General features: G+C 64.4%; 2 protein-coding genes and 1 long non-coding RNA gene across 5 annotated transcripts; 2 read left to right on the forward strand and 1 right to left on the reverse strand.

Annotated features, from left to right (window-relative positions):
* Positions 1-328: 328 nt before the first annotated feature.
* Positions 329-15,891, reverse strand: LOC311425922. 2 transcript variants are annotated; one of them, XR_014686472.1, is made up of 2 exons: positions 15,802-15,891; positions 329-1,542 (listed from the first exon to the last, which is right to left on the reverse strand). It is a non-coding gene; the product is annotated as an uncharacterized lncRNA (long non-coding RNA). The 2 variants fall into 2 exon arrangements; XR_014686473.1 differs by lacking the exon at positions 15,802-15,891 and adding an exon at positions 15,603-15,742.
* RTN2 (reticulon 2) lies at positions 3,452-11,513 on the forward strand. The gene is given in 11 exon segments (XM_084501958.1): positions 3,452-3,603; positions 4,806-4,850; positions 4,961-5,108; positions 5,110-5,324; positions 5,581-5,745; positions 7,353-7,557; positions 8,702-8,837; positions 9,584-9,653; positions 10,413-10,459; positions 10,740-10,798; positions 11,305-11,513. Coding segments are annotated over 11 exon segments (1,236 nt in total). The 5' UTR covers positions 3,452-3,500; the 3' UTR covers positions 11,348-11,513.
* On the forward strand, positions 14,788-21,324 carry FOSB (FosB proto-oncogene, AP-1 transcription factor subunit). 2 transcript variants are annotated; one of them, XM_084501970.1, is made up of 5 exons: positions 14,788-15,852; positions 18,101-18,385; positions 18,499-18,606; positions 20,845-21,003; positions 21,164-21,324. In XM_084501970.1, exons 1-5 carry the CDS (start codon positions 15,727-15,729, stop codon positions 21,227-21,229), a joined length of 744 nt encoding a protein of 247 aa, XP_084358096.1. In that variant the 5' UTR covers positions 14,788-15,726; the 3' UTR covers positions 21,230-21,324. The 2 variants fall into 2 exon arrangements, with proteins under 2 accessions (XP_084358096.1, XP_084358095.1); XM_084501969.1 differs by having other exon boundaries at positions 20,845-21,324.
* Positions 21,325-24,682: the final 3,358 nt, after the last annotated feature.

The following is a 24,682-nucleotide window of genomic DNA, read 5'->3' on the forward strand; positions in this document are numbered from 1 at the left end:
GACCAGGACAGTCTTTGTTCCTAAGGACGTATGGTTCCCCATATGAGCAGCGAGGGGCAGTTGTGTGCTGGCTCCACTTCTCTCAGCTCCAGCTTCTGCCCAGCTCCAGTGCCTATTTCCAGAACTTTCTGTAGAGCTTCTTTGAGCTGACTCTGGCCGAACCCATCTCCATGAGGCGATCAAAGTGCCTGTTCCCGTCCTGGTCTCCATTCTGCCAGCCTGTTCCTCTTCATTCCTTCTTTCTGCTTCTTTATCGGTGACAGAACTTCATCGTGTTGCCTTTATCTTGAGGGCAGGCTCCCCTCTTTTCCCCTTCTCCCCACAGCAGTTCTTTTCAAAACAACTTTTCATTGCTCAAACAACTTTGATTGTAACAGCAACAGCAAACACCCAGAAACTTCCATGCCTTAATGGCTGGAGAACAAGAAACCCGAGTCTCCTGAATCACCCTTCTTGGTTCCCTCTAAACTCTTTTACATTCCTGATGGCCTCCTCATTAACAGTCTGATGTTATCTCAACCATGGGTCTTTCCAAGCCCCATGGCCACACTCCCAAATCTCCCCCTTCTTTATTACTATCAACCATTATCTCCACACGAATTACCACTCCATATATCACAATCCCTCCTCTTCTTTTGCGTATCATTAATTCGTGTCTTTTTTTTCAAATTTGTGTCTTTTTTTTCAAATTTGGCCAAGGCCAATTGAACCACAAGAGAACGCTTTCACAATATTCTCTGCAAGATTTATAAACAAGTTTTTAACAATTGCTGGAATCCCACATCTAGAATATTTCACCCAACTCATTGTTCCACAAGGTGTATACTAATCATCCCCAGCAGCATCACACACATCAAATTCGATTGATCCAAGTAGATAACCAATCCTCTAGGTATATTTCCCAGCTATTATTTTGATCGCTACAATTAGCATCCAACAGGGGTAGCTCTGCCCTGATATACTTCCGAATCCCACCCAACCGAATGGTATCTTCGTTTGGGTCTTGCGCGCAGAATTACGGGTCACAAAATAAGAGTTCTTGGTTCTTTACTTGCCTCTTACGTTCGAAATCTTGTTGGACTCTAGCACCGCTATCGGCAAGGGCCACTGTGTGGGGCGCCTCCCTTTACCGGTCACAGATCCAAAGTCCAAGAAGATCACGTCGGGGTCACCAATTTGTTATAAACGAGGTCTCGACTCAATCTGAATTTTGTAATATTTATAGAACAAATATTTCCAAAAGGTAGAAAAGCCATAAAAGGTAGAAAAGCTATAAAAGGTGTAAAAGGCAAGTAAACAGCGCTGGGCGTGCGGGGAGTCTACGCTCCACCATGTACTGGGTCTGGCATTCTGGGGGAACTTTCTGAATCTGATGATTTTCTGAATCTCCTGCTGGTCTTGCAGGAGACCTGGTCTTCTAAGGGCAGCAACCGGCCAGCAGAGGACACCTTGCTGGAAGAAGGTGACATCCCAGATGAGGACAGCATCCTATCTGAGGATGGCGAGGGGAGCCTGGACGACCTGCTGGATGTGGAACGCAGCCTGTCAGAGGACATGGAAGTGTCACAGCCCATCCATGAGGCCCAGTTGCTGGAGAAAGCCGGTAAATGAGGGTCCCTGTGAGACAAGGTGGGGGCCCAGCGTGGGAGAGAGTTGGGGGACCCCATCCCGTCCCGTCCCGTCCCGTCCCATCCCATCCCATCCCATCCCATCCCATCCCATCCCATCCCATCCCATCCCATCCCATCCCATCCCATCCCATCCCATCCACCTGCGGTGGGGCCGGGCAGCGAGAGGCACCCGCGGGGAGTAATTAGGCCCTATGGGCCTTCAGGACCCTCCCAGTGCCCCCCAGTAATGCCTATGGGCCTTCAGAACCCTCCCAGTGCCTCCCAGTAATGCCTATGGACCTTCAGGACCCTCCCAGTGCCTCCCAGTAATGCCTATGGGCCTTCAGTACTCTCCCAGTGCCCCCCCAGTATTGCTCAGAGCTCCCCAGCACCCTCCCAGTGCCCCCCAGTATTGCTCAGAGCCCCCCAGCACCCTCCCAGTGCCCCCCAGTAATGCCTATGGACCTCCAGTACTCTCCCAGTGCCCCCCCAGTATTGCTCAGAGCCCCCCAGCACCCTCCCAGTGCCCCCCAGTAATGCCTATGGACCTTCAGTACTCTCCCAGTGCCCCCCCAGTATTGCTCAGAGCCCCCCAGCACCCTCCCAGTGCTCCCCAGTGCTGTCTTCAGCCCCCTCAATTCTGTTCCAATGCGCCCCAGTAATGCCTGGAGACCCCCCCAATTCCCTCCCAGTGACCCCAGTGCTGTCCTGAGTGTCCCCAGTTTCCTCCCAATGCGTCCCAGTGTTGCTTAGAGCCCGCCAGCACCCTCCCAGTGCCCCCCCCCCAGTAATGCCTGAGGATCTTCAGCTCTCTTCCAGCGCCCCCCAGTGTCGCTCAGAGGTTCCCAGCACTCTCCCAGTGCCCTCCAGTAATGCCCAGGGACCTCCTGTAGGCATTACTGGTGGGCACTGGGAGAACACTGAGAGGCTCTAGACAGCAATGTGGGGCACTGGGATGTTATCGAGGGGCTCTGTGCAGTACTGGGGGGCACTGGGAGAGTACTGGGGGGCTCTAGCTACTTCTAGGTGGGTACTGGTGGCTCAGGGGAGCACTGGGAGGGTACTGGGTGGTCTCCAGGCAGTGCTGGGAGGCACTGGGAAGGAATTGGTATGCTCTGGGCATCACTTGGGGACACTGGGAGGGTACTGGGATGCACTAGATGCGTACTCTGGGGACTGTGGGGAGCACTGGGTGGAACTGTGAGCACACTGGGGCACGGGGGCCAGCACTGGGGGTTACTGGGAGGGTACTGGTGACCTCTGGGCAGAACTGGGGGACACTGGGAGGGAGCAGAGGGGTCTCTAGGCATTACTGCGGGTCACTGGGAGGGTGCTTGGGGACTCTGAGCAATACTGGGGGGAACTGGGAGAGAACTGGGGGCACTCAGGACAGAACTAGGGGGCACTGGGAGGGAACTGGGCATCTCCGGTCCTTACCGGGGAGGCACTGGGAGGGTACTGGGGGTCTCCAGGCATTACTGGGGGGCACTGGGAGGGCTCTGAGCAATACTGGGGTGCACTGGGAGGGAACTGGGTGTGTCTGGTCCTTACCGGGGGGGCACTGGGAGGGAACTGGGCATCTCTAGTCCTTACTGGGGGGGCACTGGGAGTGATCTGGGCGTCTCCAGTCCTTACTGGGGGGCACTGGGAGGGCTCTGAGCAATACTGGTGGGCACTGGGAGGGAACTGGGTGTGTCTGGTCCTTACCGGGGGCGACACTGGGAGTGTACTGGGAAGGGGGGGGGCTCCGCTCTCCGCTTCCCCCCCCCCCCGGCCCCGCCCGTACCCCGCCCCCCGGCCCCCTCCCACCCCCCCCAATCCCCCCCCCCGCCGCCGCCGCCGCCCTTTGTCCGCCGCCGCCGCCGCGGGCCCCGCCATGGCGCCGCGGTGATGCGCGGCGGGGCCGGGGGGGGGGAAGCGGGGGCCGGGGGCAACCGGGAGCCTGATGCCGGGGCCGCCGCCATGGGGCAGGTCCTGGGCTTCGCCCACTGCAGTACGGAGCGGTACCGGGAGCGGGGGGGGGCGGGGGGGGGAACCGGGAGGGGATGGAGGGGATGGGGGGGTACCGGGGATGGAACCGGGAGGGGATGGGGATGGGGATGGGGGGGGCACCGGGAGGGGATGGGGGGGGTACCGGGGATGGGGGACACCGGGAGGGACCGGGGATGGGGAACCGGGAGGGGATGGAGGGGATTGGGGGGGCACCGGGGATGAGGGGGGTACCGGGAGGGGATTGTGGGGGTACCGGGAGGGGATGGGGGGGGTACCGGGAGGGGATGGGGGGGTGGGGGGGGCACCGGGAGGGACCGGGGATGGGGAACCGGGAGGGGATGGAGGGGATTGGGGGGGTACCGGGAGGGGATGGGGGACACCGGGAGGGACCGGGGATGGAAACGGGAGGGGATGGAGGGGATGGGGGGGCACCGGGGATGAGGGGGGTACCGGGAGGGGATGGGGGGGTACCGGGAGGGGATGCGGGGTGGGGGGGTACCGGGATGGAACCGGGAGGGGATGGAGGGGATTGGGGGGGCACCGGGAGGGGATGGGGGACACCGGGGATGGGGAACCGGGAGGGACCGGGAGGGGATGGGGGTGATGGGGGGGCACCGGGAGGGGATGGGGGGGGTACTGGGAAAGGATGGGGGGGGTACCGGGAGGGGATGGGGGGGCTACCGGGTATGGAAACGGTGATGGGGGACCGGGAGGGGATGGAGGGGATGGGGGGGCACCGGGAGGGGATGGGGGGGGTACTGGGAGAGGATGGGGGGGTACCTGGGATGGGAAACCGGGAGGGACCGGGAGGGACTGGGCGGGGATGGGGAACCGGGAGGGGGGGCACCGGGAGGGGATGGAGAGGGTGGGGGACACCGGGGATGGGGAACCGGGGGGGGGGGACACCGGGAATGGGGGCACCGGGAGAGGATTTAGGGGATGGGGGGGGTACCGGGAGGGGCTGCAGGGGATGGGGGCACCGGAGGGCAGGGTGGGGTACGGGGAGTGTCCGGGGGGGGGGCGGGGGGGGCACCCGTAATGAAGCCACGGGGACACAGTGGGCATAGGGGTGCGGGGGGGGCAGGTTTGGGGGGCACCTGCCACTGAGGGGGGGCAATACGGATGCTTGGGGGGGGGGCAAGCCTTGTAGGGTGACCCCATGCCCCCCCCCGTCCCCCTCTTTTTTTCCCCCCCCCCCCCCAGAAGAGGCTCCATCCACGGCCTCCACCACGCCGGACTCCACGGAGGGTGAGTGGGGCCGAGCCCCCCCCCAGCCCAAATTAGGGTGACTGTGGGGGGGGGGGGAGCAACCCCCTGACCCCCCCCCCATCCCTATTTCCCCCCCCCCCCCCTTCAAGGCAGCCCCGAGGAGCCGGATTTCCCCGAGCTGCAGGCGGCACCGGAGCCCCCCGAGGAGGAAGAGGAGGATGAAGATGCGGAGGTGGCGGCGGGGGGGGGCCGGGGCCCCCCCCGGGAACTCACTTTCTCCTACATCGCCTTCTCCGGGGGGGGGGGGGGGGGGGCAAGGCGAGACGGCTCCCCGAGGTCGTCGGGACCCCCGCCGGGGTCGCCCCCCCCGCCTGAACCCCCCCCCACCCCGGGGGCCGGACCCCCGCGCTTCTGCTCGTGCCCCCCCCCCCCCCACGAAGTGCCCGGGGGGGCCAGGGGGGGGCCCTTCGGTGCTGGCAGACCCCGTGCCCAGGGAGCCCCCACCGAGCCTGGGTATGGGGGGAAATGGGGGGGGGGTAAAATGATGGGGGGGGGGCAAAATAATGGGGAGGGGGTGATGGAGGGGATGGGGGGGGGAAGGGAGGGTGTTGGGGGGGGGCAGGTGATGGGGGGGTGACCTGGGGGGTCTTAGGGTGCTGGGGGGGGGGGCAGAGGGGGCTGGTTACTGGGGGGGTCTTGGGAGGGGGGGGGGGCTCAGGGCACTGCTTGTGCCCCCCCCCCACAGCTTCTCCCCCTCCCCTTCTCACAGCAGCACCCGTGGGGCCCCCCCAGCCGCCCGCTCTGCCCCCCCCGCCTGCAGGGGGAGCCCCTGGAGCCCCCCCGCTGGAGCCCCCCCCGGCCCCCCCCCAAATCCTCGAGGGGCCCCCGCCCCCCCCCGACCAATCGCCGAGCCCCACAGGAGCTGACGTCCTGGGTGAGCAGCCAATCAGGGCCCCGGGATGCATTTTTTGGGAGGGGGGGGGGACCTTGGGGAGGGGGGGGGGGGCAGGAATCCGGTTGCAGGGTGGGGCGCGATTGGTGGCTAAAAATAGGGGGGGGGGAGGCCCCCCCCCTGCACACAGCACCCGAGGCGCCATGGAGGGGCAAGGTGGGTGGGGGGGCCCCCCCCAAGCCTTTTGGGACCCCCCCCGGCCCTTTGGGACCCCCCCCAGCCTTTTGGGACCCCCCCCGGCTTTTTGGGACCCCCCCCAAAGCTTTGTTGGCCCCCCCCTGTGCTGGGGGCTGGGGACTGGGAGCACTGGGATGTACTGGGGGGAGACTGGGGGCGCCGGGAGAGGCCGTGGGGGGGGGCTGGGGACGTTGAGGGGGGCACTGGGAGGAACTGGGGATGTGGGGAGGGGGCTGGGTGGGGGTACTGGGGGTTACTGGGAAGTACTGGGAGGTTCTGGAGGGGATACTGGGAGTATGGGGGGGGTCTTAAAGGAGTCTGGGAAGGGGGGGAACATGGGGGGCACTGGGAGGGGTCTGCGGGGGGCACTGGGAGGCACTGGGAGCACGCTGGGGGCACTGGGGTGATCTGGAGGGGATAGTGGGTGGACACTGGGAGCACTGGGGTGACACTGGGACTATCAGAGGGGCACTGGGGGGACCTGGAGGGGCTTCTGGGGAGACTCTAGGGCTACTGGGAGCACTGGGGTGACCGGGGGGCGCTACTGGGGAGACTCTAGGGACTCTGGGGTGACCCAGAGGGGCTACTGGGAGCACTGGGGTGACACTGGGACTATCAGATGGGCACTGGGGTGACCTGAAGGGGCTACTGGGAGCACTGGGGTGTCCTGGGGTGGCTACTGGGGAGACTCTAGGGACTCTGGGGCGCCCCAGAGGGGCTACTGGGAGCACTGGGGTGACACTGGGACTATCAGATGGGCACTGGGGTGACCTGGAGGGGCTACTGGGAGCACTGGGTCGCCCCAGGGGGGCTACTGGGAGCACTGGGGTGACACTGGGACTATCAGATGGGCACTGGGGTGATATGTAGGGGCTTCTGGGGAGACTCTAGGGCTACTGGGGTGACCCGGAGGGGCTACTGGGAGCACTGGGGTGACCTGGAGGGGCTACTGGGGAGACTCTGAAGACTCTGGGGCGACCCAGAGGGGCTACTGGGAGCACTGGGGTGACACTGGGACTGTCAGAGGGGCACTGGGGTGACCTGAAGGGGTTACTGGGAGCACTGGGGTGACCAGGGGAGGCTACTGGGGAGACTCTAGGGATGCTGGGGTGACCCAGAGGGGCTACTGGGAGCACTGGGGTGACCTGGAGGGGCTACTGGGGAGACTCTGAAGACTCTGGGGCGACCCAAAGGGGCTACTGGGAGCACTGGGGTGACACTGGGACTGTCAGAGGGGCACTGGGGAGACCCTAGGGGCACTGGGATGACCTGGAGGGGCTACTGGGAGCACTGGGGTGACCTGGAGGGGCTACTGGGGAGACTCTGGGGCCTCTGGGTCGCCCCAGAGGGGCTACTGGGAGCACTGGGGGACCCGCTGGGAGGCCCTGGCACCCACACCAGTATCCCCGCAGTGTGGGAGCTGCTGTACTGGCGCGCCCCGGGGCGCTCGGCGCTGGCGCTGGCGGGGACGCTGGGCACCCTTGGGTGCTTGGCGCGCTTCAGCGCCGTCAGCGTGGGCGCCTACGGGGCGCTGGCGGTGCTGGGGGTCACCCTCCCCCTGCGCCTGCACCAGGCGGCCCTAAGGGCGCTGCGCCGCGCCCCCCCCGAGCACCCCCGGTGAGTGGCACCCCCCGAAATCCCACCCCAAATCCTCCGGGGTGTCCCCGGCCCTATGGGATCGGGGGGGGGTTTGGGGATCGGCGGCCCCGTGGGTTGGGGTGGCCCCCGGGGTCGGTGGCCCCGTGGGTTGGGGTGGCCCTTGGGATCCCCATCCCTGTGTTTTGGGGTGGCCCTGTGGTTTGGGGTGGCCCCTGGGATCCCCATCCCCATGGTTTGGGGTGTCCCCTGGGGTCCCAGTCCCTATAGGATTGGGGTGTCCCCTGGGATCCCCATCCCCATGGCATTGGGGTGTCCCCTCCTGTCCCTATCATGGGACGTCCCCTCCTGTCCCCATCCCCGTCACATCGGGTGTCCCCTGGGGTCCCCATCCCCATGACATTTGGGTACCCCCTGGCATCCCCATCCCCATGCCATGGGGTGTCCCCTCTTGTCCCCATCCCCATGACATTTGGGTACCCCCTGGGATCCCCAACCCCATGGCATTGGGGTGTCCCCTCCTGTCCCCATCCCTGTGACATTGGGGTGTCCCCTCCTGTCCCCATCCCCATGACATTTGGGTACCCCCTGGCACCCCAACCCCATGACATGGGATGTCCCCTCCTGTCCCCATCCCCATCACATTGGGTGTCCCTTCCTGTCCCCATCCCTGTGACATTTGGGTACCCCCTGGGATCCCCAACCCCATGGCATTGGGGTGTCCCCTATTGTCCCCATCCCCATGACATGGGACGTCCCCTCCTGTCCCCATCCCTGTGACATTGGGGTGTCCCCTGGGGTCCCCATCCCCATGAGTCCCCATCCCCATGACATTTGGGTACCCCCTGGGATCCCCAACCCCATGCCACGGGGTGTCCCCTCCTGTCCCCATTCCCATGACATGGGACGTCCCCTCCTGTCCCCATCCCCATGGCATTGGGGTGTCCCCATCCCCATCACATTGGGTGTCCCCATCCCTGTGACATTGGGGTGTCCCCTCCTGTCCCCATCCCCATGACATTTGGGTACCCCCTGGCATCCCCAACCCCATACCGCACAACATCCCCTTGCACGACCCCCCCACACCCCGGGGTGGCCCTGCCCGTCCCTATGTCCCTATTCCCACCCCCCGGGTGACCCCATGGGTGGCCGTCCTTGTCCCCAGGGGCCATGGGGCCGCTGTGGGGCTGAGCCCCGAGCAGCAGCAGCGCTGGGCCCGGCGCCTGGGCCGCCACCTGGCCGCCGCCACCCGCACCCTCACCCGCCTCTTCCTCGTCCACAGCATCCCCGAGTCCCTCAAGGTGACAGGGGGGGGACACGGGGGTGGCAGTGGGGTCACGGGGGGCAGTGGGGTCACGGGGGTAGGGGGGGCACGGGGGGCAGCGGGGTTGTAGGGGAAGGTTGGGGTTGTAGGGGAAGATTGGGGTTGTAGGGGATTATTAGGGTCACAGGGGGACATTGGGGTCATGGGGGGCACGGGGGGGGCACGGGGGGGCATGGGGGAGACAGCGGGGTCACGGGGGGTAGGGGGGGCACGGGGGGCAGCGGGGTTGTAGGGGAAGGTTGGGGTTATGGGGAAGATTGGGGTTGTAGGGGACATTGGGGTCATGGGGGATAGGAGGGGGCATTGGGGTCACAGGGGGCAGGGGGAGTCACGGGGGGCAGCAGGGTTGTAGGGGAAGATTGGGGTTGTAGGGGATTATTAGGGTCACGGGGGGACATTGGGGTTATGGGGGGACATTGGGGTTGTAGGGGATTATTAGGGTCACGGGGGGACATTGGGGTTAGGGGGGGACATTGGGGTTTAGGGGAAGATTGGGGTTGTAGGGGACATTGGGGTCACAGGGGACAGGAGGGATATGGGGGGACATTGGGGTTATAGGGGAATATTGGGGTTATGGGGGAATATTGGGGCTATAGGGGATGTTGGGTTCACGGGGGGCAGTGGGGTTGGGGTCGGGGTCGGGGTTGGGGTTGGGGTCGGGGTTGGGGACGGGGTTGGGGTCGGGGTTGGGGACAGGGCGGTGACAGCGCGCTCCGGGCGCAGTTCGCCTTCCTCTTCTACCTGCTCACCTACGTGGGGGCCGTCTTCAACGGGGTGACGCTGCTCGGAGTGGGTACGGCACGGGGGGGACACGGGGGGGGACATGGGGACATGGGGACAGGATATGGGGTGGGGACATGGGGTGGGGACGTGGGGATGGGATATGGGATGGGGACATGGGGTGGGGACATGGGAATGGGGACACATGAATGGGGGTGGGGACATGGGGACAGGGGTGGGGACATGGGGACACAGGGGGGACATGGGGGGGACATGGGGACACGGGGACAGGACATGGGATGGGGACATGGGATGGGGACATGGGGTGGGGACATGGGGAGGGGATATGGGATGGGGACATGGGGTGGGGACATGGGGATGGGGACACATGAATGGGGATGGGGACATGGGGACAGGGATGGGGACACGGGGATGGGATATGGGATGGTGATGGGGACATGGGATGGGGACATGGGGACGTGGAGTGGGGACATGGGGACACGGGATATGGGATGGGGACACGGGATATGGGATGGGGACACAGGGACATGGGGACGGGGACAGGAATGGGGCAAAGGGATGGGGACACGGGGTGGGGACATGGGGACACAGGGATGGGATATGGGATGGGGACATGGGGTGGGGACATGGGGATGGGGACGTGGGGACACGGGGATGGGGACACGGGGACAGCAGTTTGGGAGCACAGGGGGGCACATTATGGGGACGGGGGGTCGGGGGACACATGGGGACACGGGGGGGACACAAGGGGACACGGGGGGGACACATGGGGACAAGGGGGGGTCCCTGATGTGGCCGCTCCCCCCCCCAGGTGTCATCTGCGCGTTCACCTTCCCCGTGCTCTACCGGCACCACCAGGTATGGGGGGGGGACACGGGGGGGGGCACGGGGCTGGGGACACCGGGGGGGGGTGACACCGGGGGGGGGACACGGGTTTGGGGACATTGGGGACATTGGGGACATTGGGGACAAGGGGTGTGGAGCGCATTGGGGACGCGCACGGGGGGTGGAGAGCATCGGGGATCCCTCTGCCCCCCCCCCACGTCCCCAATTGCCCCCCCCCGGTCCCCAACTGCCCCCAAGGCGTCCCCAGTTGCCCCCCACCCTAAAAAAAAAATTGTCCCCAACTGTCCCCAAGGCCCAAATCGAGCGGTACGGCAGCCTGCTGAGGAACCACCTGAGTCACCTCCGCGCCAGGTGAGGGACAGCCCCCCCCCAAATTTTTGGGGTGCCCCCCCCAAATTTTGGGGTGCCCCCTACCCAAATTGTGGGGCGCCCCCCCCAAAAACAAATTTGGGGTGCCCCATTCCCAAATTCTGGGGTGCTCCCCAATTTTTGGGGTGCCCCCTCTAAAAATTTTGGGGTGCCCCCTCCCCAATTTTTGGGGTGCCTCCCCAAAAAAATGGGGTGCCCCCTCCCCAAATTTTGGGGTTCCCCACCAAATTTTGGGGTACCCCCTCCCCAAACTTTGGGGTGCTTTCCCCCAATTTTTGGGGTGCCCCCTCCCCAATTTTTGGGGTTCCCCCTCCCCAATTTTTGGGGTGCCCCCCCCCAAAAATTGGGATGCCCCCCAATTTTGGGGTGCCCCCTCCCCAAACTTTGGGGTGCCCCCTCCCCATTTTTTGGGGTGCCCCCTCCCCAAATTTTGGGGTTCCCACCAATTTTTGGGGTGCCCCCCCCCCACGGCCACCCTCTGTCCCCAGGATCCAGGCCAAGCTCCCAAGTGCCAAAGCGAAGCCGCAGTGACCCCCCCCCTCCCCGGGGGTGTCACCCTGCTGGGGGGGGGGGGACACGACCGGGGGCTCCCCCCCCACCCCCCAACCCCCCTCCGTGGGGGGGTTCGCTCGGGGGGGGGGGGGCGGGGGCCCCCCCTGCGCGGGGTTTACACTTTAATAAAAACTCTTGTGACAAAGCGGCTCGTTTGGGGGGGGGGCAATGTGGGGGGGGGGACACCTTGGGGACATGGGGGGGGCAGTGGGGACACGGGGGGGGCAGTGGGGACATGGGGGGGGCACAAAAGGGGGGACACAGGGGAGGGGATGGACATGGGGGGGGCAGCGGGGACATGGGGAGGGGCTTGGGGACATTGGGGGGGGTCTTGGGGACATGGGGGGGGCTTGGGGACACGGGGGGGGCACAAGGGGGCCACGAGGGGACATGGGGGGGGCAAAATGGGGGACACGGGGGAGGGGATGGACATGGGGGGGGATCTTAGGGACATGGGGGGGGCAGTGGGGACATTGGGGGGGGGCCTTGGGGACACGGGGGGGGCAAAAGGGGGCCATGAGGACATGAGGGGACATGGGGGGGGGGCAAAATGGGGACATGGCGGAGGGGAGGGACACGGGGGGGTCTTGGGGACATGGGGGGGGGGCCTTGGGGACACAGGGGGGGGTCTTGGGGAAATGGGGTGGGGCAAAAGGGGGCCATAAGGACATGAGGGGACATGGGGGGGGACAAAATGGGGGACCCGGGGGGGTCCTTGGGGACATGAGGGGGTCCTTGGGGACATGGGGGGGGACCTTAGGGACATGGGGGGGGTCTTGGGGACACGGGGGGGGCTCAAGGGAGCCACGAGGGGACATGGGGGGGGCAAAATGGGGGACACGGGGGGGTGACCGGCCGGGGGGGACACGCGGGGACGTGTCCGTGTGGTCCCCAAATCCCCCGTGCCCCCCCCCTCCCACGCGTGTCCCTCCCCCGCCCCCGTGTGTCACCCCCCACGTGTCCCCAGCCCCGCAGAGCGCGGGAAAACCGCGGCGCAGGCCCCGCCCCCAATGTCGCCAAGCCCCGCCCCCTTCTCCCCGCCCCGCCCCGCCCCTCTCTCCGTTGCCAGGGCCACGGCGGTTGCCGCGCGACGTAAACAAAGGACGCCGGACGTGGTGACGTCAGGGGCATGGAACGCCGTCGCCATGGCGACACGCGCTGTGTTTACTCCGGCGGCGGCGGCAGCACGTGGGGCCCGGCCGGGGCACCGGCACCGGGACAGCCCGGGGGGGACCGGGCCTACGGGCACCGGGACAGCCTGGGGGGGCCGGGCACACCGGGACAGCCCGGGGGGGCCGGGCCTACGGGCACCGGGACCGGGACAACCGGGACCGGGACAGCCTGGGGGGGCCGGGACAACCGGGACAGGGCCCACCGGGACAGCTCTGGACAGCCCGGGGGGGCCGGGCCCACCGGGACCGGGATAACTGGGACAGGGCCCACCGGGACTGGGACAACTGGGACCAGGATACCGGGACCGGGACAGCCTGGGGGAACCGGGCCCACCGGGACAGGGCCCACCGGGACAGCCCGGGACAGGCTGGAGGAACCGGGCCCACCGGGACCGGGACAGCCCGGGGGAACCGGGACAACCGGGACTGGGATACCGGGACCGGGGAAACCGGGACAGGGCCCACCGGGACCGGGATACTGGGACAGCCTGGGGGAACCGGGCCCACTGGGACCAGGCCAACCGGGACCGGGCCAACCGGGACCGGGATAGCAGCACTGGAACCAGGACAGCCTGGGGGAACCAGGACAACCGGGACCGGGATAACCAGGACCGGGATAGTGGCACCGGGACCAGGACAGCCTGGGAGAACCGGGCCTGCAGCCCCGGGACTGGGACAGCCCGGGGGAACTGGGCCTACCAGGACCGGGATGGCTCCACGGGGACCGGGCCTGTGGGCACCGGGACAGCCCGGGGGAACTGGGACAGCCCGGGGGGACCGGGACAGCAGGCACTGGGACCAGGCAAGTCCGGGACAATTGGCCCTGCAGGCACCGGGACCGGGACAGCCCGGGACAAGCAGCCCTGCAGGCACCGGGATCGGGTGCACCGGGAGCTAGGAGGGACGGGGACAAGGTGACCAGGGCCACCAGGACCGTGCAGAGGGGGCCACCGGCTCTGCAGGCACCAGGACGGAGTCACCGGGGCCAGGACAGCCGGGGGCAACGGGGCCTGAAGGCACCGGGACAGGGAGCAGCCGGTACCGGGAGCACCGGGGAGCCCCAGCAGCGGGGCCGGCCGGAGCCAGGAGCAGTGGGGCTGGGGGCACCCCGGGGGCAGGGAGTGAATGAATGAATGAATGAATGAATGAATGAATGAATGAATGAATGAATGAATGAATGGGAAGGCGTGGGAACGGCCCCGCGGGCCGGCCGGGCGCGGGGTGGCCCCGCCGTGACTCAGCGCCGGGCGCGGGCTCCCACGGGTGACATCAGAGCCCCCAGCCGTGCCACCCGGGACCGAGCCACCGGTCGGAAGCCCTGGGGTGGCCCCCGAGCCCGGGATGGGCACGGCAGGGGCGGCAGCCGGTTAATCCCCGGGAGATCCTGCCCCGGGAGGGGGGGCTGCACCCCGTGGCCCTGTCATCCTCCGGGATCTGCCTCCCCCTCCCCGGCTCCCCGGGATCATCCCCCGAGAGTCTGGTTCCCGACACCCCCATACTGGGAACCTCCGGTGCCCCCCGCCCCAAAAAAAAACCCCGGGGGCTTTGCAGCCCGGTCCCGGTTGCGCCCCGTCGGGAGCTCTCCCTATTGTCCCGGTACCGAGAGCACCCGGTGGTCTGCAGCCAGGTCCCGGTAACACCTCGGGGGGGGCAAATAGAGTTGCCGCGGTACCGGGACCAGCCCCCCCACACCCCCCCGGTGACTCACTGCCGGGTCTCGGTATCACTTACAGGGGGTTCCCGGTGTCCCGGTCCCGGCACGTCCCGGTGCTCTGCAGCCCGGTCCCGGTAGCACCCCGACGGGAGGCGGGGGGGTCCGATCCCCCCGGTCCCAGGAGCACCCCGGAGCTCTGCAGCCCGCTCCCGGTAACGTCTCGGTAACGGGGGGGTGGGGAGGGGGAGGGGGTGTCCCCGGTAACGGGGGCGGGGAACGGGAACACCCCCCCCGGGCCGGTGCTCTGGGCACGTGCGTGGCGGGGCTGGGGGGGGAATTCCCGGCTTGGGGGCGGGGCTACGGGAGGACGTCACGGGGGGGGGGGGGGCGGAGCACCGGGGGTGGGGGGGTGTGGGGGGGGTCACCGGGTTTGCGGGGGGGGGGTCAGCAAGGGAGGGGGGCACGGGAAAGGGTCGGGGGGGGGGGGAGGGGATCGCCGGGAGGGGGTTACCGGGGGATGGGGAGGTGGTACCGGGAGGGGGGGGGGTTAATGGGGAGGGGGGCACCGGGGGGGTAAGGGTGGGTTACCGGGGGGTGCGGGGCCGTGGTCCCGGACGGTTCGGGCCGTTTCTAGAAGCGCGGCTCCCGTTTCTATTAATACGCGCATTGCCGCGGCGGCGGCGGCGGCGGCGGCGGCGAAGGGATTCCCTGTGACGTCATTGCTAGGATACCAAACAAACACTCCGAGAGAAGCCCATATATGGCTAATTGCGTCACAGGAACTCCGGCGGGGCGGGGCGAGGGATGCCCCCCGCTCCCCGCCCTCCTCCTCGGCGCCTCTTAACGGCGGCGGCAGCGGCGGGGCCGCAGAAGCGGCGGCGGCACCGGCACCGGCACCGGAGGGGCTCCGAGGGGGGCTCGGGGGGTCCGCGGCGGCGGCCGTGACGTCAGCAAGGGGGCGGGGCGCCGCCGTATAAAGCGGCCGCGCGGCGGAGAGGGGTTCATTCATAAAGAACGTGCGGAGGACACCGGGGAACCGAACCGCGAGCGGGGACTTAGCACCGCCGGACCGGCGCCTGGCACGGATGCACGGGGGCTCGTAGCAGCGGTACCGGGACTCGGAGCCGCCGGAGAGGAGCTTGGGGACGGGCTCCAACGGGACTGAGAGGCGGCGGAGCGCAGCGGAGCCCGGACCGGGACCGGCAGCGGCGAACCGGGACTTTGCAGCACCGGCACGGATGCAGCGGGGCTTGAGAACGGCAACCGGGACGGCGCCTCGCGGGGTTTAACGGCGGAGCGGGGCTCGTACCGGAGCCCGGAACGGCGGCGGCGGCGGCTCGCCCCGGCGGGGTGCTCGAGCTCCGGGGCGGCGAACCGGGACTTTGCACGGCGGCAGCGCGGACCTTACCGGCCCCTCGGCCCGGCGAGGCGGCTCCAGCAGCGGGACCCGGCGGCGATGCCGGTGGCTTGACCCTTCCCCCGGCCCGGGCGCAGCCTTGGCGTGGCGGCGCGGCCCCCGCGCCCCCGGGGCCATGTACCAGGGGTTCCCCGGTGACTACGACTCGGGCTCCCGGTGCAGCTCCTCGCCCTCGGCGGAGTCTCAGTACCTTTCCTCGGTGGACTCCTTCGGTAGCCCGGCGGCGGCGGCGGCCGCGCAGGTGAGAGCGAGAGCCCGGGGGGCGGCGGCGGCGGCGGCGGGGCCGGGGGGGGGGGGGGGGCGGGGTCGTGCGTAAACGCGTGACGCGCTGGAACCCTCCGTGATGACGCGGCGCGGGGAGAGCGCGCGCGCGCGCCGGGTTATTTTGGAACGCGGCGCCCCCCCCCTCTCCCCCCGCCCCCCCCCACACCCCCTCCCGTTGCTAGGAGACGAGCGGATGGCCCCGCCCACCCCCCTGGCCACGCCCACCCCCTCCTCCTCCTCCCCCCCCCCCTCCTTCCCAGCTGGGTGCTTTGGGGTTATTTTTATTTGGGGGGGGGGGGGTTCAGGGTTGGGGAGCGGCCCCCGAGATTTAATGTTTGGGGAGAGCCCTCAAAATGCGTAAGGTTTTGGGGAGCGTTGCACCCCCTAAAAAAATAAATTTAACCCTTGGGAGAGCGCCCCCAAAATCATTAAGGGTTTGGGGAGTATTGCACCCCCCCCCCCAAAAAAAAAAAATTAACCCTTCAGGGAGTGTCCCCAAAATATTTAAGGCCTGGGGGTGGGGGAACATTGCACCCCCCCCCCAAAGTAAATTTAACCCTTGAGGGAGTTAAACACCCCCCCCCCACAAAAAAAAAAAAAACCTACACTAAGCTTTGAGTGTAGGGGGATCCCCCCCCCAAAAAAAAAATAAGCCCCCCATTCCAAAAAATTAACCCTTAAGGGTGTTTGGGGTGTGTGTGCCCCCCCCCCCCCCAAAAAAAAAAAATTACCCCTTGGTGGTTTTGGGGGGAGTGCTGCCCCCCCCCCCCATAGGAGTTTAACCCTTTGGGGGTGTTGAGGGAGTGCTGCAACCCCAAAATTTATTTGTCTCAATGCAATGTGTGTATGGGGGGGGGAACACAGTGCACAATTCACAATTTGCCCCCCCCCCCAATTTCCTTGTGCAACTGGGGTGCAGCAGGCACATGGTTGTTCCCCCCCCCAGTGCAATTTGGGGGGGTGGGGGGGCAGTGCATTGCAAGGTCTCTGAACAGGGGTGCTGGGGTGCAGGGTCTTGCACGTTGGTGCCAGAGCAGTGAGGTCTCCGTGCATGGGTGCTGGAGGCTCCATGCACAAGGGACTTGTGCACAACATCCCTTGCACCAACGTGCACATTGCAAGGTGTCTGTGCGTGGTGCTGGGGTGCAAGATCTTGCACGCTGGTGCCAGAGCAGTGAGGTCTCTGTGCACGGGTGCTGGAGGTTCTGTGCACAAGGGACTTGTGCACGTTGGTGCAAGGGAGGTCGAGCACATTGCAAGGTGTCTTTGCATGGGTGCTGGGGCACAAGGTCTTGCACATTGGTGCCAGAGGAGCAAGGTCTCTGTGCATGGGTGCTGGAGGCTCTATGCACAAGGGACTTGTGCACATTGGTGCAAGGGAGGTCAAGCACGTTGCAAGGTCTCTGCATGGGTGCTAGGCTGCAAGGTCTTGCACATTGGTGCCAGAGGAGTGAGGTTTCTGTGCGTGGTTGCTGAAGGCTCCGTGCACAAGGGACTTGTACATTAGTGCAAGGGATGTTGTGCACACGTTGCAAGGTCTCTGTGCACAGGTGCTGGGGTGCAAGGTCTTGCATATTGGTGTCAGAGGAGCGAGGTCTCTGTGCATGGGTGCTGGAAGCTCTGTGCACAAGGGACTTGTGCACGTTGGTGCAAGGGAGGTCAAGCACATTGCAAGGTGTCTTTGCATGGGTGCTGGGGCACAAGGTCTTGCACGTTGGTGCCAGCAGGATGAGAGCTTGGTGCATGGGTGCTGGAGGCTCTGTGCACGAGGGACTTGTGCACGTTGGTGCAAGGGAGGTTGAGCACATTGCAAGGTGTCTTTGCATGGGTGCTGGGGCACAAAGTCTTGCACGTTGGTGCCAGCAGGATGAGAGCTCGGTGCATGGGTGCTGGAGGCTCCGTGCACAAGGGACTTGTGCACAACATCCCTTGCACCAACATGCACATTTCAAGGGGTCTGTGTGTCTGTGCATGGGTGCTGGGGCGCAAGGTCTTGCACGTTGGTGCCAGCAGGGTGAGAGCTCCGTGCACGGGTGCTGGAGGCTCCGTGCACGTTGGTGCCCGCAGGGTGCACGAGGCACGTGCTGGTGCCGGCGAGGTGGCACGCATCGCCACGAGCCTTGCTCCCACCTGCTGGTGTCCTGCAGAAGCAGGAGAGGTGGGTGGGCACCCATGGGTGCTCCGGGGGTGGTTCTGCAGCACCCTGACCGTGTCCTTCTCCGCAGGAGTGCAGCGGCCTGGGGGACATGCCCGGCTCCTTCGTGCCCACGGTGACGGCCATCACCACGAGCCAGGACCTGCAGTGGCTGGTGCAGCCCACCCTCATCTCCTCGGTGGCCCAGTCGCAGCCCCCGGGGGGGCCCATGGCGCATCCTCCCCCCCCCACCGCCCCCGTGGACCCTTATGACCTGCCGGGACCCAGCTACTCCGCACCGGGCATGGGGGGCTTCCCTTCAGCCCCCCCGGCGCGTCCCGCTCGCGCCCGGCCCCGGCGGAGCCGCGAGGAAACGGTGAGTCCCCAAAAAGGTCCCCAACCCTTGGGGGGGGGCTCGGGGGTGGTGGGATGGATGATGGGGGGGTGACACGGTGGTGGCACCTCGCTGATGGCCCTGTCCCCTCGCAGTTGACCCCGGAGGAGGAGGAGAAGCGCCGCGTGAGGAGGGAGAGGAACAAACTGGCGGCCGCCAAGTGCCGCAACCGGCGCCGGGAGCTGACGGACCGGCTGCAGGCGGTGAGTGGCACGAGAGGGACACGAGGGGACATCGGGGTCCCCCGAGGTTGGGGGTGTCCAAAAAGGGTGGGCATGGCCACCAGGGTGGGGTGGTGGGGGCGGCGGAGGTGTCCCCGACAGTTGGGGACATCTCAGAGGGGCTTGATGATGAAGGATGAGGGGTCTGGGGACAGAGCTGGTGGTGGCAGTGGGGACAGTGGTGTCCCCAATATCTGGGGACATCTTGGGGGGACTTGATGCTGAAGGTTGAGGGGCCTGGGGATGTTATATGGGGACAGCGGTGTCCCTGACAGTTGGGGACATCTCAGGGGGACTCGATGCTGAAGGGTGAGGGACCTCGGGATGTTATATGGGGACAGAGTTGATGGTGGCAGTGGAGACAGTGGTGTCCCCAATATCTGGGGACATCTCGGGGGACTTGATGCTGAAAGGTGAAGGGCCTGGGGACACGTTGCTGATGGTGGCAGTAGGGACAGCGGTGTCCCCAACAGCTGGGGACATCTCAGAGGGGCTTGATGGTGAAGGATGAGGGCTCTGGGGACACAGAGCTACTGGTGGCAGTGGGGACAGTGGTGTCCCCAATATCTGGGGACATCTCAGGGGACTTGATGGTGAAGGATGAGGGGTCTGGGGACAGAGCTGATGGTGGCAGTAGGGACAGAGGTGTCCCCAGTATCTGGGGACATCTCAGGGGACTCGATGCTGAGGGGTCTGGGGACACTATGTGGGGACAGAGTTGTGCCAAAGTTTGTGGATGCTGAGGATGTCCCGTGGGGACAGTGATGTCCTCAGGACACTGGGAGGGGACACCGATGTCCCCAAGGCACGCTGGAGAGGGTGACAAGGACTTGTAGGCGTGCAGGTGCTGGGGATGCTCGATGGTGACAATGGTGTCATGATGCTGGGGACATCACGGGGACATTTATGGGGCTGTGGGCACCAGATGGGGACAATGATGTCCTCAGGACATGGGGACAATGATGTCCCTGGTCCCTGTTGGAGGGACAGATAGACACCTACAGGTGCATGTCCCAGGGAGCTGGGGATGTTGGTTGGGGACAGTGGTGTCCCCAAGGCTGGGGGACGCCACCATGGGCCGATGATGTCCCTGGGAGCTGGGCACATCGAGGGGGGTGGCACTGTCCCCAGGGGTTAGGGACATTGGTCCTTCCAGGTGCAGGTGTCCTACAGGGACACAGGAGGGAGGTGGCACTGTCCCCAGGAGTTGGGGACATCAGAGGGGACAGATGGATGTCCAAGGATGTTGGAGGGGGGACAATGTGTCCCCAACAATTGGGGACATCAGAGAAGGGGACCTGGGAATGGCAGAGGGGACACAGTGGTGATCCCAGGAGCTGGGGACACCTGGAGGAGGGGGACAGTGACCCCAAAAGGGGACATCAGAGGGGAGATGTGATACTTGGGATGGCCGGGGAGGGGGCGACAGTGTCCCCAAAAGCAGGAGACACCGACCCAGGGACATTGAAGGGGAGTGCTGCCACCCCCAGCAGCTGGGGACATCGATGGGGGAGGTGGCACGGGGACAGTGCCATCCCCAGGAGCAGGGGACAAAGATATCCTCAAGAGTAGGGGACGCAGGAGGGTGGCACCCGGAGATGCTGGAGGGTGACAAGGCTGTCCCCAAGATGAGGGACAAGTGGGTGGCTGGGGGTGCTGGAGGAGGAGGTGGCCCCTGTCCCCGTGAGAGGGGGGACATTAGAGGGGGACAGTGCTGTCCCCAGAACTTGGGGACACCAGGGAGAGCTGATGGGGACAAAGGAAGGGGACAACTCTGTCCCCAGGAGCTGGGGACACTGCTGTGAAAGGTGTGAAGGGGACATCAGGGAGGGGATGGGGCTGTCCCCAGGAGCAGGGGGACATCAGTGAGGGACATGAGGGGGACAATGCTGTCCCCAGGAGTTGGGGACATCGGAGAAGGACACGAGGGGGACATCGGAGGGGGACAATGCTGTCCCCAGGAGCTGGGGACATCGGAGAAGGACATGAGGGGGACATCGGAGAGGGGACAGCGCTGTCCCCAGGATGGGGGGGGACATTGGAGGGGGCTGCACACCCCCGAGGGGGACGTTGGAGGTGCCACCTCCATCCCCAAAACAGCAGCGGGGAGAGCGACGGTGCCACCGGCGTCCCTGGGTGTCCCTCGGCGTCCCTGGCTGTCCCTGGGTGTCCCTGGGTGTCCCTGCCTGTCCCTCACCCTCTCCTTTGTCCCCCCCCCAGGAGACCGACCAGCTGGAGGAGGAGAAAGCCGAGCTGGAGTCGGAGATCGCCGAGCTGCAGAAGGAGAAGGAGCGCCTGGAGTTCGTCCTGGTGGCCCACGCGCCCGCCTGCAAGCTCCCCTTCGAGGACGCCGGACCCTTGGGTGCCGGCCCCGCCGAGGTGAGCACCCTGGGCAAAGAGGAGCCGCCGGGGCCCGTCGCCTTCCCGTTCCAGCCGGGTCCCCAGGGCCCCTTCCCCAGCTGCTGCTTCGCGCCGGGGGCCCCCCCCCCGGTGCCACCTAACCCCTCCTATACGTCTTCGTTTGTGTTCACCTACCCAGAGGGAGCCACCTGCGGAGCCTCGCATCAGCGGAGCAGCAGCAGCGACCAGTCCTCGGACTCCTTGAATTCTCCCTCGCTCCTCGCGTTGTGAACGGGGCCCCCCCCAAAAAAAAATAATAAAAAAAAAACCACAAATGTAATCGGGCACCTCCCCTCCCCACGCGCACCCCAGGTGGTGTTTTTTTCATTTTTTTCTTTTTTTTTCTTTTTTTTCTTTTTTCATTTTTTTTCTTTTTTTCATTTTTTCCTCTTTTCCTTTTTTTTTAATTTTTTTTTTCTTTTCATTTTTTTCATTTTTTCCTTTTTCCTTTTTTTCTTTCATTTTTTTCATTTTTTTCCTTTTTTCTTTTTTTCTTTTTTCTTTCATTTTTTTTTCCTTTTCTTTCTTTTTTTTCTTTTTTCCTTTTTTTCTTTCATTTTTTTCATTTTTTTCCTTTTTTCTTTTTTTCTTTTTTCTTTCATTTTTTTTCCTTTTCTTTCTTTTTTTTCTTTTTTCCTTTTTTTCTTTTTTTTCTTTTTTTCCTTTTTCTTTTTCTTTATTTTTTTTTTTTAATTTTTGGTGGTTTTGGGGTTTAGCCCCTTTTTTTTTTTCCTTTTTGGATGTAGTTGAGCCCATTTTTTATTCTTTTTTGGGGTGGCGGTGCCCCCTCGCCCTGACTTTTTTTGGGTCCTGCGGTGTCCCCACCGCCTGCGCCCCATCCCCTTCACACGGGGGGGGGCTTCGCGCAGCACCTCCAGCGCTCTGGGTGTGCCCATGTCCCCACTGCCACCACCCCGGGGGGGTCCCTGTGGCACCTCTGCCACCTTGGAGATGTCCCCGCTGTCCCGTGGGGGCTTCACGCAGCGCCTCCAGCACTTTGGGGGTGTCCCTGCCCCGTCACCCCCCACCCTGGGGGGGTCCCTTGGGTGCCTCCGTCACCTTCAAGGTGTCTCTGTCCCATCGCCACCGTCCCCTGGGGTGTCACCGAGCACCTCCGTTGACTTTTTTTTATTATTATTTTTTATTTCTATTATTTTTTTGGAGGGGTCCGTGCCCCCTCGCCACCACCCCGGGAAGGTCCCGGTGGCATTTTTGTCACCTTCAAGGTGTGCGTGCCCGGTGGGGGGGTAGGGGGGGTGTCACTTTGCGCCTCCCTCGCTTTTTTGGGGACGTCCGTGCCCCGTCGCCACTGCCCTGGAAGGTCCCTCTGTCACCCTGGAGGTGACCCCATCCCTTAGGGGGGGTGGGGGGGGTTCATTCAGCATCTCCTTGGCCCCGAGATGCCCTCTCTGAGAACCCCGCGGCGTCTTTTTTGTCACCTTGGTGTCCCTTCTGTCACCCCGGCGGTGACCCTGCCGCGCCTCCACCACCCTTGGGTGCCCCCTTGGCACCTCTCAGGTGGCCGTGCCCCGTCCCCGCCACCCTAGGGGGCTCATGCGCCGTCTCCGTCCCCCCCCCCCTGGAGCTCCCCCTGCCCCATCCCTGTTACCACGGGGGGGGGGTCTCCTTGCGGCGTCCCCACCCTTGGGTGCCCACGGTTTTGGCTCCACCGCTGATGCTGGGGCTCCAGGTGGCACCTCCAGCGCCCAGCTGGCACCGGGGGGGGCTCCCACCCTGCTTGTCCCCCCCCCATTCCAACCCCTGCCTCACTGTGAACGGCTCTGTCCCCCCCCCCCACGGGGCCAACCCCCCCCACCTTGGTGGCCCCGGTGTCCCCTGCCCTGCGCCGTCCCCTTCTCAGTGACCAAGCTTCGCCAGCGTTGACTCTGTTCTCTCTCAATATTATATATATATATATTTTTGTTGCGGGGGGGGTGGGTGGGGAAAAAAGGGGCTGCCTCCCTCCCCCCCCCCCCTCTCCGGGAGATGTTTAATTTTTTATTATTATTATTATTATTGCCTGTGCTGTATTTTGTGACTCTGTTACGGGCTCGGTCCCCTCCGCGCCCCCCCCCCTCCCCAACCCTTTACCCCTCTGCGCCCCCCCCCCTTGTTGTCCGCGCTCGCCCCATCCGCAACGTGGCCAATAAAGCAGCTTCGGATCGGTCCCGATTCTTCCTTTTTTTTTCTTTTCTGGGGGGGTTTTGGGGTCTCTGAGGTGTGGGGTGGGAAGGGTGAGGGGTCACCTTAGACCCCCCCGGACCCCCCAGGGGGGATCCTACAGGGGAACTGGGGTCCTGGGGCAAATGGGGAGGGGATGGGTGCAAGGAGGTGTAGGGCAGGGGGAGGTGGGACAGGGAGTTTTTAGGAATAGGGAGTCTGTGGGGCTAGGGTTCAGTGGGGTTTAGATCCCATATTTTTATTATAAAAAAAAAAAAATGGGATTTTGGGATTTCTTATTAAAAAAACAAAGGGATTTTTATAAAAAAAAAAAAAAAAAAAAATGGGGACACGGAGGCTATAGGACAGGGTTTATGGGGCTGGAGATCTGTGGGGTTTAGATCCCATCTTTTTATATAAAACCAATGGGATCTGGGAACTTGGAGGCTATAGGATGGGGTTTATGGGGCTGGAGATCCGTGGGGTTTAGATCCCATATTTTTATTAAAAATCCAATGGGATCTGGGGATGTAGAGGCTGTAGGTTGGGGGTTCATGGGTCTGGAGATCCATGGGACCATAAAAACAAGGGGACAGGGATAGTTGGAGACATAAGGGACACGGAACCTATAGGATGGGGGGTTGATATCCTATATTTTTATATAAGAACAATGGGAATTAGGGACAGGGATCAGTGGGGACATGGGGACCTGGGGACAGGGAGCTTCTGGGGACGTGGTGGCTTTAGGGCAGGGGGTTTCTGTCCCATGTTTTTATATAGGAACAATGGGAATTGGGGACAGGGATAAGGGGGACAACGGGACCTGGGGATAGGGAGTTTCTGGAGGCTATATGGCAAAGGGGATATGGGGATAAGGGGATGTGGAGGTTATAGGGCAGGGAGTCCATGGGGACAGGGAGATGAGGGAGTTTCTGAGACCATTAGGGACAGGGTTTAATGGGGACAGGGATTAATGGGACCAGTGGACAGAGAGGCTGTAGGGCGGGTGGTCCGTGAGGACAGGGGTCGATAGGGACAATGGGATCTGGGGGACAGGGAGATACTGGAGATATGGGAACTATAGGGCATGGGGACGGGGGTCAGTGGAGATATAGGGACAATGGGACCAGAGGACAGGGATCCAGGGGGAGAGGGAGTTCCTGGGGGCAGGGGGACGGGGATTAATGGGGTTAATGGGGTTAATGGGGTTAATGGGGACACTGGGACCTGGGACAGGCTCCATGGGGCCGCTCTGCGCCTGCAGCCCCAAGAGCGGCCGCCAGGGGGCGACGGTGCCAAGAGGCTGGGGGCGTCTGCCCAGTATGGGGGGGGCGAGTCCCAGTTTGGGGGGGGGGTCCCGCCCAGTTTCAGGGGTCCCTGCCCAGTTTGGAGGAGGTCAATGCCCAGTTTGGGATGGTTCTGCCCAGTTTGGAGGGGGATCAATACCCAGTCTGGGGGGGTCCTGCCCAGTTTCAGGGGTCCCTGCCCAGTTTGGAGG

The sequence above is a fragment of the Aythya ferina genome (assembly GCF_964211825.1).
Source record: "Aythya ferina genome assembly, chromosome: 35".
Lineage (NCBI taxonomy): Eukaryota > Metazoa > Chordata > Aves > Anseriformes > Anatidae > Aythya > Aythya ferina.

Excerpts from the sequence above, each read along its gene's own strand:
- FOSB (XM_084501969.1), top strand. The coding sequence starts at position 15,727 with ATGTACCAGGGGTTCCCCGGTGACTACGACTCGGGCTCCCGGTGCAGC. Across the intron at positions 18,386-18,498 it reads GGCGGAGCCGCGAGGAAACG|TTGACCCCGGAGGAGGAGGA; the intron begins GTGAGTCCCCAA and ends GTCCCCTCGCAG. Across the intron at positions 18,607-20,844 it reads TGACGGACCGGCTGCAGGCG|GAGACCGACCAGCTGGAGGA; the intron begins GTGAGTGGCACG and ends TCCCCCCCCCAG.